Source organism: Charadrius vociferus, unplaced genomic scaffold, assembly GCF_000708025.1.
Source record: "Charadrius vociferus isolate BGI_N301 unplaced genomic scaffold, ASM70802v2 scaffold259, whole genome shotgun sequence".
Classification (NCBI taxonomy): domain Eukaryota; kingdom Metazoa; phylum Chordata; class Aves; order Charadriiformes; family Charadriidae; genus Charadrius; species Charadrius vociferus.
In genome coordinates this window covers 23,967-39,260 of record NW_009661368.1, presented here as the reverse complement: position 1 = coordinate 39,260, position 15,294 = coordinate 23,967, and the positions used below count along the sequence as shown (strand labels likewise).

Below are 15,294 nucleotides of genomic sequence, written 5' to 3'. Positions count from 1 at the left end.
ATTTCCGTGCAGGCTGTGAGGGTCCCTTATGGGCTAATTCTTCTATGCTCCTGCATCCGCAGGCTATGGTGACAGGAGCAAAAGACTGGAAGTCCAGCCATGCCACCGTCAGCAGCTCTTGTTAGGACCTCATGTTATCAGCTCTCAGGGATGAGGCAGCAGCAGAGAAAACCCTGACCAACAACAAGTCATTGGCCACAGGAACGGACAATTTTGTGCTTACCGATTTAGTATCACAGCTGTCTCACAAACAGGACCCAAAAGAGAACACTATTGATAAATAAATCATTTTGGTCAATGCAAAAATCAAAGGTTTTTTCCTCCAATATCTTCCTTGAAACAGAAACTTGAAAACAACAAGGGAGTTGAATGAAATATTTTGTTTGCCTCGGATTATTTCAATCTTGCAGTAAAATTCCAAAATCAAAGATCAAAACACTTCACTTAGGAGGTATGAAAAAATTTCACCACTTCTAAATCCCTGTCTTCCCTCTGTCTCCATTTATGAGGGCTAATCGTCAAATGTGGCATGAATTCCCAAGTGGTTATAGTCAGCCTAAAATTCATTTTGGCTAACTTACCATGCGCCTACAAAAAAAAAAATAAAGCTCAGATTCTGTAGCAATCTGACCCAGAATTTCATTTCTGAGCAGCCCATCCTCAAACTTCTCAACTCTCCACAGCTACCTTCACTCACAGAAGACTGAGACTGATTCTGCAAACTTCCTACACATCAAATTTATATCAAAACTGGCTAGAGTTTCCTACAGTTTCTGCCAGAACAGGATGAGGTATTATCAAAAGAACCTCTCTTAAGGCTCACTTATCCTCAAGACACTGAAGCAGGAGGGCAGTCTCCTATTTTCAGCAAGGGTGGGGTCAGGGAGGGTGTTTCACACCATTTACTCATGGCAGTTGCCAATCACCATTTCCTGAAAGGTTCACAACAAAACAGATTAGTGCCAGGACTAAACATTTGGCAGAAAGTACTATGACAATTTAATAAAAGTCTTATACACAAATATAGTACAGCTAATGCTTAAGTACTCAGTAAATTAAAGGGATTGCAATTAAGGTGCTTTAAGGTGCCACATTGTTTCATTGATTAGAATAAAAGCTTTTCCCACTTGACACTGTCATTTATAACTTTGCAATACAGTCTTTTCCTACCCAGCTGGCTCTGATGTTGCAGGAGAGGGGCATTGGGGTGAATGCAACTTTTGGAAGACTTAAGTTTTTTCAGCATTATTAAGCAAAAACTGCATCCTTTATAACTTCAGTACTCAATTCTGAAAGCATCTGATAAGAGGTTTCATGTTGTCAAAAGTTTGGGTAGATTTTGAAATGAAAAATGTTTCCAGTAGCTGGCTCCATTCTGCTATTGAAATGACTGGCTGCAGCTTTATGGCCCTGTGGCCCAATATGGGGCTTCTGCAGGACAAAAAAAACCAACTTTCCAACAACTAAATGCTACTACGCTTATATATCTCCAGCAAGAAAATGAAACTGGCTTCTAGCTTGATAGAAATTCCTCACTGTAAAAACTGCAATTATGTACTCCAGTTATTTATTCCCAAGCCATCCCGCAGAGGGCCGCATCCCTCCGCTCACAAACCAGCGAGTGCTCCTGAGCAGGTCACGAGTTAGTTACAGATTTTGTCAGACAGTGAAGAACAAGCCCTTTTCTTTTTTTTAAAAAAAATCTTGCTACTCTGGGATGAGATCACCCCACTGTGAGTCATTAATCCACAGAGACAGCTTGTAACATGCAATAAAAAGCAGAGCCTTGCTCTCAAATCCCTACTGTACTGGCCAAGAGGCATCACGCGCTTTCAGACCTCTCAGTGCTGTACTACACATATTCCTTTAAGCATCTCAAGCACGTATCCTCAGTGCCCTTTAATATTTTCATGAAAGACCCTCACAATGGTCACTAGATGGATTTCATGATCCAAACCTAAACCAGAGTCAGACTTCAGTATTACAACTCTCTTCTGGAGCCACCCCCAGCCACTCACTTGGGTTTTGACAAATTTAATTACCTAGACGCTCATCACTGCAGCGCTCTGCCACAAAGCGGAAGTCCTTTCTGTAATTTTGTTTAAGCAGATTCAGGAGTACATATATATTAAAAGAAATATCCCATCCGTATAGTTGAAGGTCATGGTGCTGGACTTTTACCTTTAAATCCTGAGTAGAACTGGACCGTAGCGACTTTTCCTCCAGTCTCACCTGCTGGAACAGATGAGTCAGCAGCAAGACTGGCTGGAATAAATCAGGCAGGTTCAGGCACTAAAGAGATGGCACTACACAGATTAATCAATAGACACACACTGGGACAATGTCTCCGATCTCCTTTATTTTCATTTATAGAAAAGTATGAATATAAATCAGCAGAATATAAAAAAATATTTCAAATATTTTCCAGTCAAAAAGACACGGCTATATCTAGGCCTTCTGGTACAACTGGGATGATTTCCTATTTAGAGCCCCAGGACTGCACTGCATTTTTGGGCAACTCAGCAATGCTCCTTGAAACTCGAAGCCCAAGGGCCCATTTATCCCTGGTACCTTCTATTCTCACAGATTTGAAAAGGCTCTTTTCTAAGTTTTGCCATTAACTCAGCAGTGCGAGATCAACCCTCGGTAAGACTGAGGATAAATATGAAATGATGAGACCAGGGAGGTGAAAACAGAAGGAAAAGCTATATAAGCACAAGCAGGAATCATCCACAATGAAGTGCCGTTGCCATGAAAAGAAGGCACTTGAGTTAATTTATTTTGCATTGTTGATTCTCCATTGAGGCTTTGGAAAAATAATAATTACACCTGGATTCATATGGCCTTTTTTGCCCAACTTCTTACGGGGTGAATTCTCATTCTGCTCAAGAAAGGGGGAATTTGCAAGAAGTCATCAGGGTCAGAAAGGCCTCTCTCAGAGATGGCTGGGCAGAAAGAGATTGGCACTTCACAGCCAGCCTGATTTCTTTGGAAATTGAAGAGTACACAGAGACAGAGAGGATTCAGGGTGCCCCCATACGGACAGCAACCTCTTGAAATTAAGTGGCATAGCCTCTGACATAGAGAAGTCATTGTTTTGGTTGTGGTTCCTACTGCTGCCGCACGTTGGTGCCAGACAAGCCATCACAGCACTTGCTCGCTGGGAGTGTCAGGAGAAGTTAGATGAACAAGAAGCTGTGAACAGAAGGACAGGAGCAAGTGTCCAGCTGGCGAATTCTCTTCCAGGTTCCCTTGCATTGAGGGTTCCCTACTGCCTGCCAGTGCAACAGCTGATTCCTGAAACATAATCGTAGGAGGGAGAAAGTTAATGTGCTGCACCTCTGCTGCAGGACAGTCACTTGTACGACCAGGGCTTAAATCACCCAGTAAATCCCATTTAGTTTGCTAATACCGATTTTCACTCCATGGTCCCAATTCTGCCTTTCTACTGCTGTAAAGAAAAAGCAACCACAGTGACCCCCATAGGATTACAATAGTGTGAAGTAAAGGCACAATCAGGCAGGAACACTGGACTGGGAGAACCTAGAGCAGCATGTACTGTAGATGTTAAGTCCAAAAGGATTCACAGAAACATTCCCTCGAGGTGCACTCTGACATCCCTATAACTCCTGTATTGAAACACTTGACAGGTAGCAAAGCGGGCAAAACACCTCTTTCTCTATTTTTCTTTAGAACACCATGCTTCCCTGCAGTGGGCAGAGCTCTGTGGCCACCCATAGCCATGGAGATGCTGAATAAGTACATATCATGCAACACACAGCACATCTGTGTGAGCAGGTGGAGGGACATGAGCATCTCTGGATAACCATGGCAGTGGAACACTTGCCTAAGCTTTCCCGCCTTGCTAACAGCTACACACTGACATGGCTTCTGGATGACCAGACCCACAAGTGTTGGAACAAGGTTACCCACAGGCCTCTTAAATAGAGGACAAAAACCCAGCCAACCCACCCACCGACCCCCCACTTTTCTCCCAGGCAGTCCATCAATACATTGACCAGAGCTGAACAGAGGAATATCCTGTTAAAACACCCAAGCAGATCTACAAGCCATCTTTCAGAATCAGTGGCTGCACAAGCAATCCTGGCCTAATGGCCACAGAAACTGAATTTTTGCTATAGCCACTGTGCTCTTTCCCAGATGTTAGCATTTAGTGGTTCAAGGGAATTCCTCACATCAGCGTGTCCCAGCCTTGACCTTTGGAGAAGAACAAATACCACAATTGGATCAACTCTTGCCCTGTGCAGAGAGCCGTCCACAGAACAGCCCAACAGATCCCTAACTTCTGATTGTTTTATGGTTCTGTTGAAACTGGTATTATTACTCTAGCTCCACAAAGATAACCCTTTCCTTGGTTTAATGAGATGTCATGCTCCAAAGCAGGGTTTTATGCATCGCACATGGCTGGAAAAGGCTCACTGTATTTTTCTTTTGGCTTGGGGTCATTTAAAAATACCAGGATCTTCACAGGGAGGATTAAGATCCCAGATAAAGCAGGCTGTGCACGGAGCAGTCCCATGCCCTTCAAAACTCAGGGCTGCAGCTTTACCTTTAAAAGGCTTTACTCCTTAAACACATAAGCTAAACTTGCTTACTGTCATCTTGCTGGCGGGGAAGGCAAATGCTAACTTTGCTATAAATCAAGTCCATCCACCCTCTCTCTCCCTCCGTCCCACGAGCATGGGCATAAACTGCTGCAGTCTGGACATTTATGTGCTACAACCACCACATCTTGCTCCAGATGATGAAGAGCAGCTGATCCTCCTAGACACAGGCAGAGTAACAATTTCGCAGATGTCAAGTCTGTGCTTTATTTGTAGAACTTTCAGAAGATGATCCAAAATTAACAGATCAGTTTCCCGGCTCGATGCTCTGCCTTTCTCATAACCTTCTAGAAGAAAAAAGCCAATACAAGCTGGATTATCCTAGCAATCCTCACCTGATGGCCACAGATCTGGCCACAAATCAAGGACTTTGTGAAACTTCCTGAGCTTCATAACAGGGGTTAAAATGAACTAGCGTCTTCTACAGAGTGGGAGACAGGTGGAAGGCACAGATAACAAGCATCTCTCTTTAACTTGAAGCATTTATAAGCCAGACTCCACTTAGACACAAGAAGATAATTAGGAAATACTCATCAAAATATACCAGCATGGATGAGTTTATTTTAAACTCTGTCAGATGTTTTCCTTCCTGAGAGTCACTCTTGGAACAATATCTCGGGGAACTAAACGCTGGCACAAGCTGCCGAACTGACGGGGCGAGAAGCAAAGCGCAGGCACGGTGTGGGTGGGAGAGCAGCAGCTGTGCATGCTTCCCCGCACAGCCCCAGCCAGCAGCCCCGGAGACCCGGCCAGCACACGATGGCGCGGCTCAGCCAGCAGAACCACCGCACCGAGGTTACCACAAACTGACCATGTCCCCTGGCAAGAGTTACACCAACAAAAATTTAAAATGAGGGTGAGCTGAGCATACAGCCAGAGGCTCACGAGCAGATCTAGGCAAACTCAACACATGCTGCATCCTAGGCTCTGGCATCAGCTTTGGCCTCCCACCATCCTCTTCCTCAGGGCAGCAGAGGGTTTTCCATCTTCCTCCACCTTTCTTTGCAAGCATCACACTTATGCCCTACACGTCCGGCCAGCGAATCCCAACCTGAGCTCACCGTGCGACCCTCTCACAGCACTGCTCCCTTGCAGGACTGCCTGCTCAGGTACGGTCTCTAACAGAAGGCAGAAGCCTTTTCACAGACATTTCCCTCATCCCACTCAATGGCTGTCCCCACCAACAGTTCAATTTCTTCTCAGAGATAAGAGAGATCAGCTTTTTTCCTCCATGCAACCTGGTAAAAAAAGTATATTATTTCTGGAAACAAATTAGGGGGCAGCTCTGTTCATATAAAGAATGCCTATAGTAAATACTTGCACTTGAGTTGCTGATATCAAGAAAAATCAAGCAAGATACCCAGCCCTGGACAACAAGTCTCCTTGACCCACCACTGTAAGGTCAGATAGTGATAAAGAACACCAGACCATGTCCTGGAGGTTACCTATCTAGGGGATACCTGAGAGTTATCCAGAACATCCATGTGAAATGTAAGGGAAGCTACACACACACACACACACACACACACACACACACACACACACACACACACACACACACACACACACACACACACAGAGGATGAGCAAGCTGCAGACCAGAGACATCACTTCTGTTCCACCTACCAGCCCCACATTCATCTCTGACAAAGCTGCCCAGCACTGCTGGTTCAAGGAGTGTGCTTCCACTGCCTTTGGTAGAGAAGAGCTTTGTCCACCACTCAGGCCAGCCCAGGCCAGCTCTGCCTGTCCTCCAAGCCCATGTTACTCCCCGGCAATGAACCCAAGTGAACACACATGGTACCTCAGCTTGGCGCGCGCACACACACACACACACAGAGCTCATACCTGCCTAGAAAATGCCACAAACATTACTTCGTTTGACATTATAGGCAGTAACGCTAGAGGGGTAAAAGCTCACTGTGTTAAAAGCTGGCTTCCCTACTGGCTCTCACACGCCTGTAAATGAAATGGACCCACCAGTTCATCTTACCTCCAGCAAGACTCTGGGAACAATTTCTAGGCTCTGCTCAACTGGGATGGATTTAAACCATCTGCTGAGACGTGGGCTGAGTCCTGACTTCAGTGAACTAGTCACCATTCACCGCAACTCCATCATCACTACCCCTCTCCAGCCTTCAGCCTGCCAACACCTGATGATCATTCCTAAAGGACACTGTCCCATTTTCTTTGTGCTTTCACTCCATTAACCGTACTGTTCACCAGATCAGGTGAATAAAAATGTCCCCCTCTTTTTGCAGCTCTACGAGGAAATTAATTCCTGAATATACTTTTCATTTTGCTTAATCTGATGACCCTGTCTGGCTCCAAAGTTTTAGTAAAATAACATTATTGTAAGCTTTTATAACCATTTACATGTTGAATGCAGGTAAGAGCTACTCCTGGCCACACCAGGTAAGATTTTCTTCTTCCTTATCTAAAAGCTTTTGGAACCTTTGTACAAAACAAGCCAAGGCAGGAAAGGAAAAGACTCTAAACATGACTTCCTCTTATTAAAAGCCTGAGAAAAACCCTGCCTAGGAAGGCCATTATTGGCAGTCTTGGCAGTGCAATACTTTGTGTGCTTGAGGCCTGACAATGCTAGTTTAGAATTTCTAATTCAAAAGAACGTGCTTATGTCAACATTTATGTAAGTTTTGAAAATACCCCTGCCCAGCACTGATGGGCAATGATTTTCTCAGGCAGGGCTGCTGACCCGTTTCTGAGGATGCCTTTAAAAAACTAGCAACGGGGTTAAGAGTATCAGGATAAAAGCAATGCAGAAGCTGTGCCTCCAGTGACCACAGCAGAAGCCTGGGAACCAGAACTGGCTCTGCCATAGATGTGTTTTGCAGCTTCAAGCCATTCTCTTCATCTTTGCTGGAGTCTGCCCAATTTGTACAACCTGGGCGGTCCCTATCAATCGCCCCAAAACTTCTTCAGCTTTCCAGGGGAAGGATGCTGAAAGTGCAAAGATTTAACAGTACTTCCATCCAACCTCATGCGCCATCACATACCCCAAGTCCCTAAGCCAGCTGCCACTCGCCACAAGTACTCATAAAGGGTCACTTGTAGAAACAAAGTCCCCAGTGCTTAAAAATCAGAAACATTTTATTTGACATCTGACAGGACTGAACCTTAGAAGCACAGATGGAGTGTCTTTAAAACAAAAAGACTCCACAACTGTGCTACTTAAAATTCAGCGAGATTTAGCAGTAAGTGCAGGTACTCCCACACTTTAGTCCTGGCTCTGCCACTGGTTTAATACGTGAGCTTCACCAGGTCATTTAATCTCTGCAAGAAACTCATGGTATTCAACAAAGACCAGTTAATAGATGTAGAGAGCTCCAGAGAGCTGCGTGCAGTGCATTACAAAACTGGGACAAGCAGATCAAGGGAGAAGAATGAAAAATTCAACATGAAAACAGAAGCTAAAACTCTTACTTTTTGCTTCCACTGCCATCCCCGTAACAATGTAGACTTCTGGAGTCTAAAGCTGGGTGCTGACACTCCACGCACACGGTGTGGCCCTCCCTGAGATACTGCATCCAGTGAGTGTACGAGTGGTGGCTCTGCAAGCAGCCCGGCGTGATGGCCACAAGCTGGAATTCAACACAGTACCTGCAACCAGAATAACAGAGTGCGTTAGCTTAATAACCAGATTAGAGCCCTCCACAGGACCAGAAGAGCCAGACTATGGGTGACCATAGATCACCAATTAAGAAAAAAAAAAAACCACAACCCCATCCACATCCAAGGTCATAGAAAACCAGAACATGTGGTGTACCTCCATTTTGACAAGGTTAAATGGGGAATAAAACTACTCTGCTGATGTTTTCAACTGCCATATCAAAAAAAATATCAGGTATTACTGACAACTGTTTTTACAAATAGAGACACAAATTAGTCAAACATTTGACTAAAGCCAAAAAAATCCAACAGACCGGTCTTCTAATTCCAAGTCTGGTATTCATTTGCTGAACAACACTTTATCTATCATCTACTCTCAGTTACTTATAATGGGTTTTGCAGAGCAGCCTGTGACAGGAGCTAAGACTCGGTCTGTAAAGGTTTTCCTTGTGATGATCTCCCTCCTAAGAGACAGAGCGAGGTTGTCATCCTCACTTCCATCTCAGTGGAAGGACTACCAGATTGACACAGCACTTCTGCCCTGCTCACAGTTTTCTATGCTTCTGGTTTTAACCAAACCTGAGAGGAAAGCCCAAAAGAACCGGCCTTGTTTGAAGGGCAAAACCAAGGAAGTTCAAGAACCATCCATAAACACAGCAGAGAATTGGGTTCTAGTCTAGACTGGTTCTCTATCAGTCATCACGGGGAATTCCAAACACCTCCAAGTAGCACAATGAACCATGTGAGCAGTTTGCTTCCGTGTCTTATCCAAGGGCAAGAGAGCAAGGATAAATACGCGTGCAATAGAGCTGTGCTCACATTTTTGAATTTTACAGGGAGAAGGCTCAACTAATGAGGAGTCCAAGGGAGGCTCAGGGTGAACAGATGCTCTTTCCTTCAGACGCTTAAGTGAGGGGGATGGACGCACCCACGCGCTGTGGAAATACTTACATGTACAACAGCACGTGGGGAAATAAATCAACAAGTGCATGGCTGCCTCATGCTGCAAGAGCAGCTCTGGGAAACTGTGTTTGCAGCACTGTGTTGCTGCTAGTGATGACCCCAACAGGAAAGAAGAGGACTGGGAAGGCTGATGCCAGCTCCCCTGTGTTTGAGGCACCAGCCCAGAGGCAGAGCAGCACAAGCAGAGAATCATAGAATTGCCTAGGTTGGAAGGGACTTTTAAGATCATCGAGTCCAATCAGTAATCTAACACTGCCAAAACCACCACTAATCCATGTCCCTAAGCACCACATTTACCCATCTTTTAAATACCTCCAGGGACGGCAATTCAACCACTTCCCTGGGCAGCTTCTTCCAATGTGTGATAACCCTTTCTGTGCAGAATTTTTTCCTAATATCCAATCTAAACCTCCCTTGGTGCAACTTGAGGCCATTTCCTCCAGTCCTATCACTTGTTACTTGGGAGAAAAGACCAACCTCCACCTTGCTACAACCTCCTTTCAGGCAGCTGTAGAGAGCGATAAGGTCTCCCCTCAGTGTCCCTTTCTCCAGGCTGAACAAGCCCGGTTTGGCTGTGTCTCAGAAGGTAAAATGCGACAGAGCTTTCAGCACAACCCTGCCTGTACCTGTGCTGTGCAACAGTGCTGCAGGGGAAAACGGGCCACGTTACAGCCGAGGGGGGCTGAAATGGGAGAGGGATGTGCTTCCTATGCAACAAGACAGGAAACTCCACCCCCTCAGAATTTACCCCATTTAGGTAAAAATGTGCAAACTGCACCAGATTCCACACTGGGAAAAGCTGAAGTGAATGGTCTTTGGCTTTTTGATCACACAATCTTAAACAACAGCGATGCCATGAATGAGAAGCTGAATCTCAGTCTTACTGTCACTGAGGGGAGATGTCCTGGTTTGAGTGACACAGGACTAATTTCTCTTCTAATACCTGGGAATGCTGCACTTTTAAAAGACTCTAGTGTCTGAATTTGTGAAAGTATTTCCTTCACAGCCAGATCTGGTATGCGGGTTTCAAGGTCTCAGTGTTTTCGAGCTCACCAGGTGCAGGGATGAGAAGCAGTGACCCGGGCACTTGACCCAAGCTGGCCAACAGGATTATTTCATACCATGAACGTCACATTCAATATAAATTAGAAAGTTTGCTGAGGAGTTCCCCCTGTTCCATGACGGCTGCGATCCTGAGAACTTCTTGCCCCACTGCCGGACCCCTGAGCCCTTCCCTTCCCCCTGAAGCCACAGCACTCACAGTGTCCCACATCTGCCGTCTCCTGCTGGGAGTGCACAGCTTCTACTGATAGAACGGGCTGAGTATAATCCTTGTATATTTTATACTGGTATCGGGATCAATATTGGTCCTTTAGTATTATTAATGTTAATTATTTAGTCTTGTTCTATTAAATCTGTTTACATTTCAGCCCTCAGGTTTCCTTGTTTTTTCCACGATTCCCCTTCCCAGGTAGGGAGGGGTCATTGGGTGACAGAATAATTGTCTAAACGACAATAAATTGTTGTGGGTTTCTCAAACCATAACAGGAGAGCAGCACCCTGCTCTAGTGAAGCAGAAGTTTCCCTTCTACTGGAAAATACCATTTCTGACCAGCAAAAAGCTGAGCCCAAAACTGCAACCAGAGAGACATTGAAGTGAAATATTACTGAGCCCCTGTATTGAGCCTCCAACTTACCCTGCTCTTTCATTGCCATCAGCCGCGGCTCTTTTTTTCCTCGCTTTTCCAAACCCTCCTGTTGTAATTAATGCTGGGACTGCATATATCAAAGAGAAAGAGTACATAGCGTAAGTGGCAAAACTGCACTAAGGCTGTTTATGTCTGCAGAACAGTAAAGATGGGCCTGTAATGTCATACAGTTTTATCTTCAGCGGGAGATAAAAACAATTCTAACTTTGTATTTTCATATTATCCGAGACCATTAACCATTTCACTGAAAAGAGAATCTGTCTTGTTGCCAGATTTTTGCCTGAGCAGAATAAGCCTACTTACCAGGCACACCCAAAAGACAGAGTGCGGAGGTGATATTCACTTAATACCAACTCTCAACAGGTTTGAAGAAGTCAGTTGTAGCCAACATTCGGAGAGGGCAGATTTTGACCCCAAAATAGCAGCAAAAAATCACAAACAGTTCTTTTAAAAATCAGTAAAGGTATGTCATGAAAAGTTGATTTGAACAAAGCGAAACCAGGCTTTTTCTCCAGAAACTAGTTGGAGGTCTGCTCTGCCTGCACTCTGCTCCAGTGTGGGGAAGTCATACCTTGCCTGTGCTAGGTATATTGCTCCTTCATGACTTTTTGCGGATGACTCATAAAATAAATATAAATACACACAAAAGAAAAAAAGCATTCAACACTCACTTGCAGAAGTTTTAAACAGGCATAAATTTACCAACTCTGTCAAAGTTGCCAGAGATTTACACTCATACAAGAGAGATCCCAACAGGCCTGTAATATTTCACTCTTGAAGCACAGCTGATCTCCGCCAACGGCAGGCACTGCTTTCAAATACTGTCCCAGGAAGGACATCTCTAAGCCCCTGTGTGAACAGCTCTGTTCCCCATTACACCAGGCAGGCCCAGAGCAAACATGCTGGTGTCTGAAAACAACCCTTTTCAAACACAGTACAGAAAGATAAGCTCTGCTGACCCAAACAAGAGTCCTCTCCCTGATTACCCAGACACTTACATTTTCAGTGGACTTACTCAGGGACTGTTTGCACTCTGTTCCTTGCTGAGTCCAGTACTCCACGCAGCCAGCCCTCTCCTCCAGAGGAGGACATGCCTCTCCTCCGTTCCTGGGCTCCTGGATGACATGCCTCCTCCGAACACGGTACGTTGTCTTGCAAGGTTCTGCACAGCCACTCCAGACACTCCACTGAGATACGACACAGGGGATAACTGAAGGAAGAGCAACAAACAGGCACGTGGAAGGTTACAGAAATGATGCCAGTGATGTGCCTTCTCCAGAACAGACATTTTTTTACATCGCTCAGTACAACCTTCCTTATTTCACACTTATTCCACAGTTGTGCTGGGCAGTTCCCAGAAGCTTTTCTCCCAGGAAATTGTCTGCCCAGAAGCTCCTGCCATCCAGGCTAGTCTACATGGGGCCAGTCACCTCCCTCTCCTACACCACTGCAAGCCTGCCCTGCCAACTGGGACCTGCACTGGATGAACTGAGAAAAGTTTTAGAATTAGAGGAGGTCAAATTGAATAGTAGGGGAAGAGCTGGATAAAGAGCAGAGGAAAAGGAGGGTGTTCTAGATCCTTCACACAGATAAGGCCTGAAACTGACTTGTTTCGTAGGATGTCACACAGCAAACGATGACCAGCCACAGAGTTTGGACCATTGCATGGCAGGCTGGAGTTGAGTTCAAGAATCAAAATGAAATACTATGTTTTTCACTTTGTACATGTTGGAACCAGCCCCAAAATATTCTGAGGATGTGACTCATGACTTCAAATTTTGGGAACCTGCACTAAGTAACGCTTCAAAAATCTGCACATCATGGAACATGCCTACTTGCTCTCCCATAGTATGCACAGTGCCAAACTCCTAAGCTTTGGCCTCTGCACAGGTAAAGAAACATCTTCCTTCAGCATCTAACATCCCATCCATTCAGTCTGAAACACACTGGTACCATTCCCTGTGTCACATATCCCCTTTTATGATCTCTTCCCCATGAGCATACCCATAGTTGAGTTTCATTGGATTGAATCTTTGGAGAGAACTAGCAAGAATAACACAGGAATCACTCGAACTGAAGAGCATTCACCTGCTAGTCTCTCTCAAAGGCAACGTGGAACCATAGCCCATGATATACTTGATCAGTTGTACCTAACCAACACAACCTAACCATCAAGAGCAATACCTTTGGAGAAAAACACTTGCAGGTCAGCCTAGACTCATATACTACTTTTTCCCCCACGTATTCTCAGTTGGCTACAGTCCCTCTCCTTGCATTTCTCAGCCTTGTGACTGAGCTGGGTCAGTGTATGACAATACACCGCACCAGACTTCTAAGGACATCAAACTTCAGTTGTCCCAGTGAATAGGTGTCTGACCAGGTTTCCTGCCTTGCTGGTTCAGCCACTGGGTGCCCCACGCACACAGTGACCAGCAAAAGGCCAGCACACACCACACTTACATACACTTGCAAGCTACTTTCTACCAAAGTCCCTGTGAGTACTCAAGAGGCAAACTACCCAAGGACAGAAATATTTCACCCATGATGCTGAGCTCAGGCATGAGGCATTCCTCAGTTCTGAGTCCAGCACCTCTACTGATCTATCCCTCAATTTAAAGATGCAGATGAGCCCGTTCAAATCCATTAAGAGCGACTATGCTCAGCACTTTACAGTAACAGACATTCACACTTCAATTTACAAAGGCATTCAAAAGCCCGAGTCCCACTGATTTTATTGGGACGTAAGCTGCTAAATGCTGTTGTGAATCTTTCTGAGCAGCTCAAGCTTGATACTTCAATTTATTCTCCCACAGAACACTGATAACCCCTAATAACTGCATTAACCTCATGTGAAACTGCCCTTGTCTTCAGAAACTTTAGGAAGATCTTTGAAATGCTACTGCTTTTCTTCTTTGTCTAAAGTGTCCATAAACAGCTTTTAAAACCTATTCAAACATTAGGAATTAAATCAATTATCCGAGTAATTGAGATATTTCATATATGCAGCAATATACTACACCAAAAAAAAAAGCCTTTGGTGCATCTAATTTATTCGGAATATTCTGTTCGCATCACTATTTTTGTGCGTGTGTGTGTCAGATATTAATGCCTTTGCCTTAATATTTTGTTTTACAAGTCTGTTTGATAAAGTAGCTCTTTAGTGGCGGGAGAAAGAAAACCACTGAAAAAAGGGCAGGCTACGAAGGCAACACAAACCAAAGTAGAACTGGGTCTCTTACATCCAGCCCAAACGAATCACAAGAAATAAGGCAGAAACCTCTCATCCCGCACAAACCCAGCTTTCTCGCCAGGTCTCCGTAAGCAGAATGCTGTTATTCCTCCGGTAGCCACAGGCCCTCCCCTCTGCCCCCACCTCACGGCGCGCAGCGAGGTCCCGCAAACACAGGTTCCTTATTGTTCTACTGAAATATGAAGAACAGACACGAGGGGTTCCTGCCTACCCCAGTTATCCCCGGTGCAGCACGCAGGGTTCGGACACCCAAGAGCGCAGCCGTGTTCGGACACCAAAGGCACCGGGGCACCCAGCGCCAGCGCACCCCTCCCCTGGCAGCCCCGGCACCGGGACCTGCACCCCCCGCAGCCCCGGGGTGCCCCGCCTCAGGGCACAGGGGGGGCAGGTCTTTGGGGATCGTGCGGGCAGCGCTTTAACGCTCACTGCTCTCTGCTGTACTCGGGACTTGGTCTGCGGACCCGCCAGCCGGTCCTCATTCACAGCCATAGCTTCCTTTAATCACTTGGGAAAGAACTTATTTCCCACCCATTTTCCAGCTCTCTCTTGAAAGGAAAAAGGGAATTAAATCACGGGAATATCTACCCATTTGCCTAGGGCAAAACTTTGCTAAGGCACAGCTATGCAGGTTTAAAAAAAAACAGGCATTATTTGAGCAGGTAAGACTCCTTGAGGATGCTGTTTGTGAATATGAGATTGCACCGCTCACTAAAATAACTTATCTCCTTCATTCACATCTGCCCTTTAGCAGAAGACGTTTATGGAGGGAGTGCTGCTGTTCTCCCTGGGAAGGCGGCGCTGCCAGGGGACCCCGGCACCACGGTTGAGGCTCTCACCGGATCAGACGCCACAGCTGCAGCCACACGCTGGAGGTGCCGATGTCGCTTGCAGGGAAGCACAGGGTAGCAGTAGCAGCAGATTTGATCCCATCCGTAGTAATTCAACCCACAAGAGGGAAAGGGATCGGGGGATCCTGACTGAATCGGGAAACGTCCCGTCTCACATTTCTGTCCCGTACAAACACGCAAGGTGCTGCCACCTCTCTGCCCCGGGGGAACCCCAGCATCTCCGAGAACCACAACCCGGGCGGGCAAGCCAAGCGCCGGCAGCATCCCTC

General features: G+C 45.7%; 1 protein-coding gene across 1 annotated transcript; it reads right to left on the bottom strand.

The window, feature by feature from the left end:
• Nucleotides 1-3,083: 3,083 nt before the first annotated feature.
• On the bottom strand, nt 3,084-12,137 carry LOC104293926 (somatomedin-B and thrombospondin type-1 domain-containing protein-like; the record flags this gene model as incomplete). The annotated part of the gene is made up of 4 exons (XM_009893480.1): nt 3,084-3,297; nt 8,070-8,246; nt 10,916-10,994; nt 11,943-12,137. Coding segments are annotated over 4 exons (569 nt in total), but the record flags the coding sequence as incomplete, so codon positions are not given.
• Between the last annotated feature and the right edge of the window lie 3,157 nt (nt 12,138-15,294).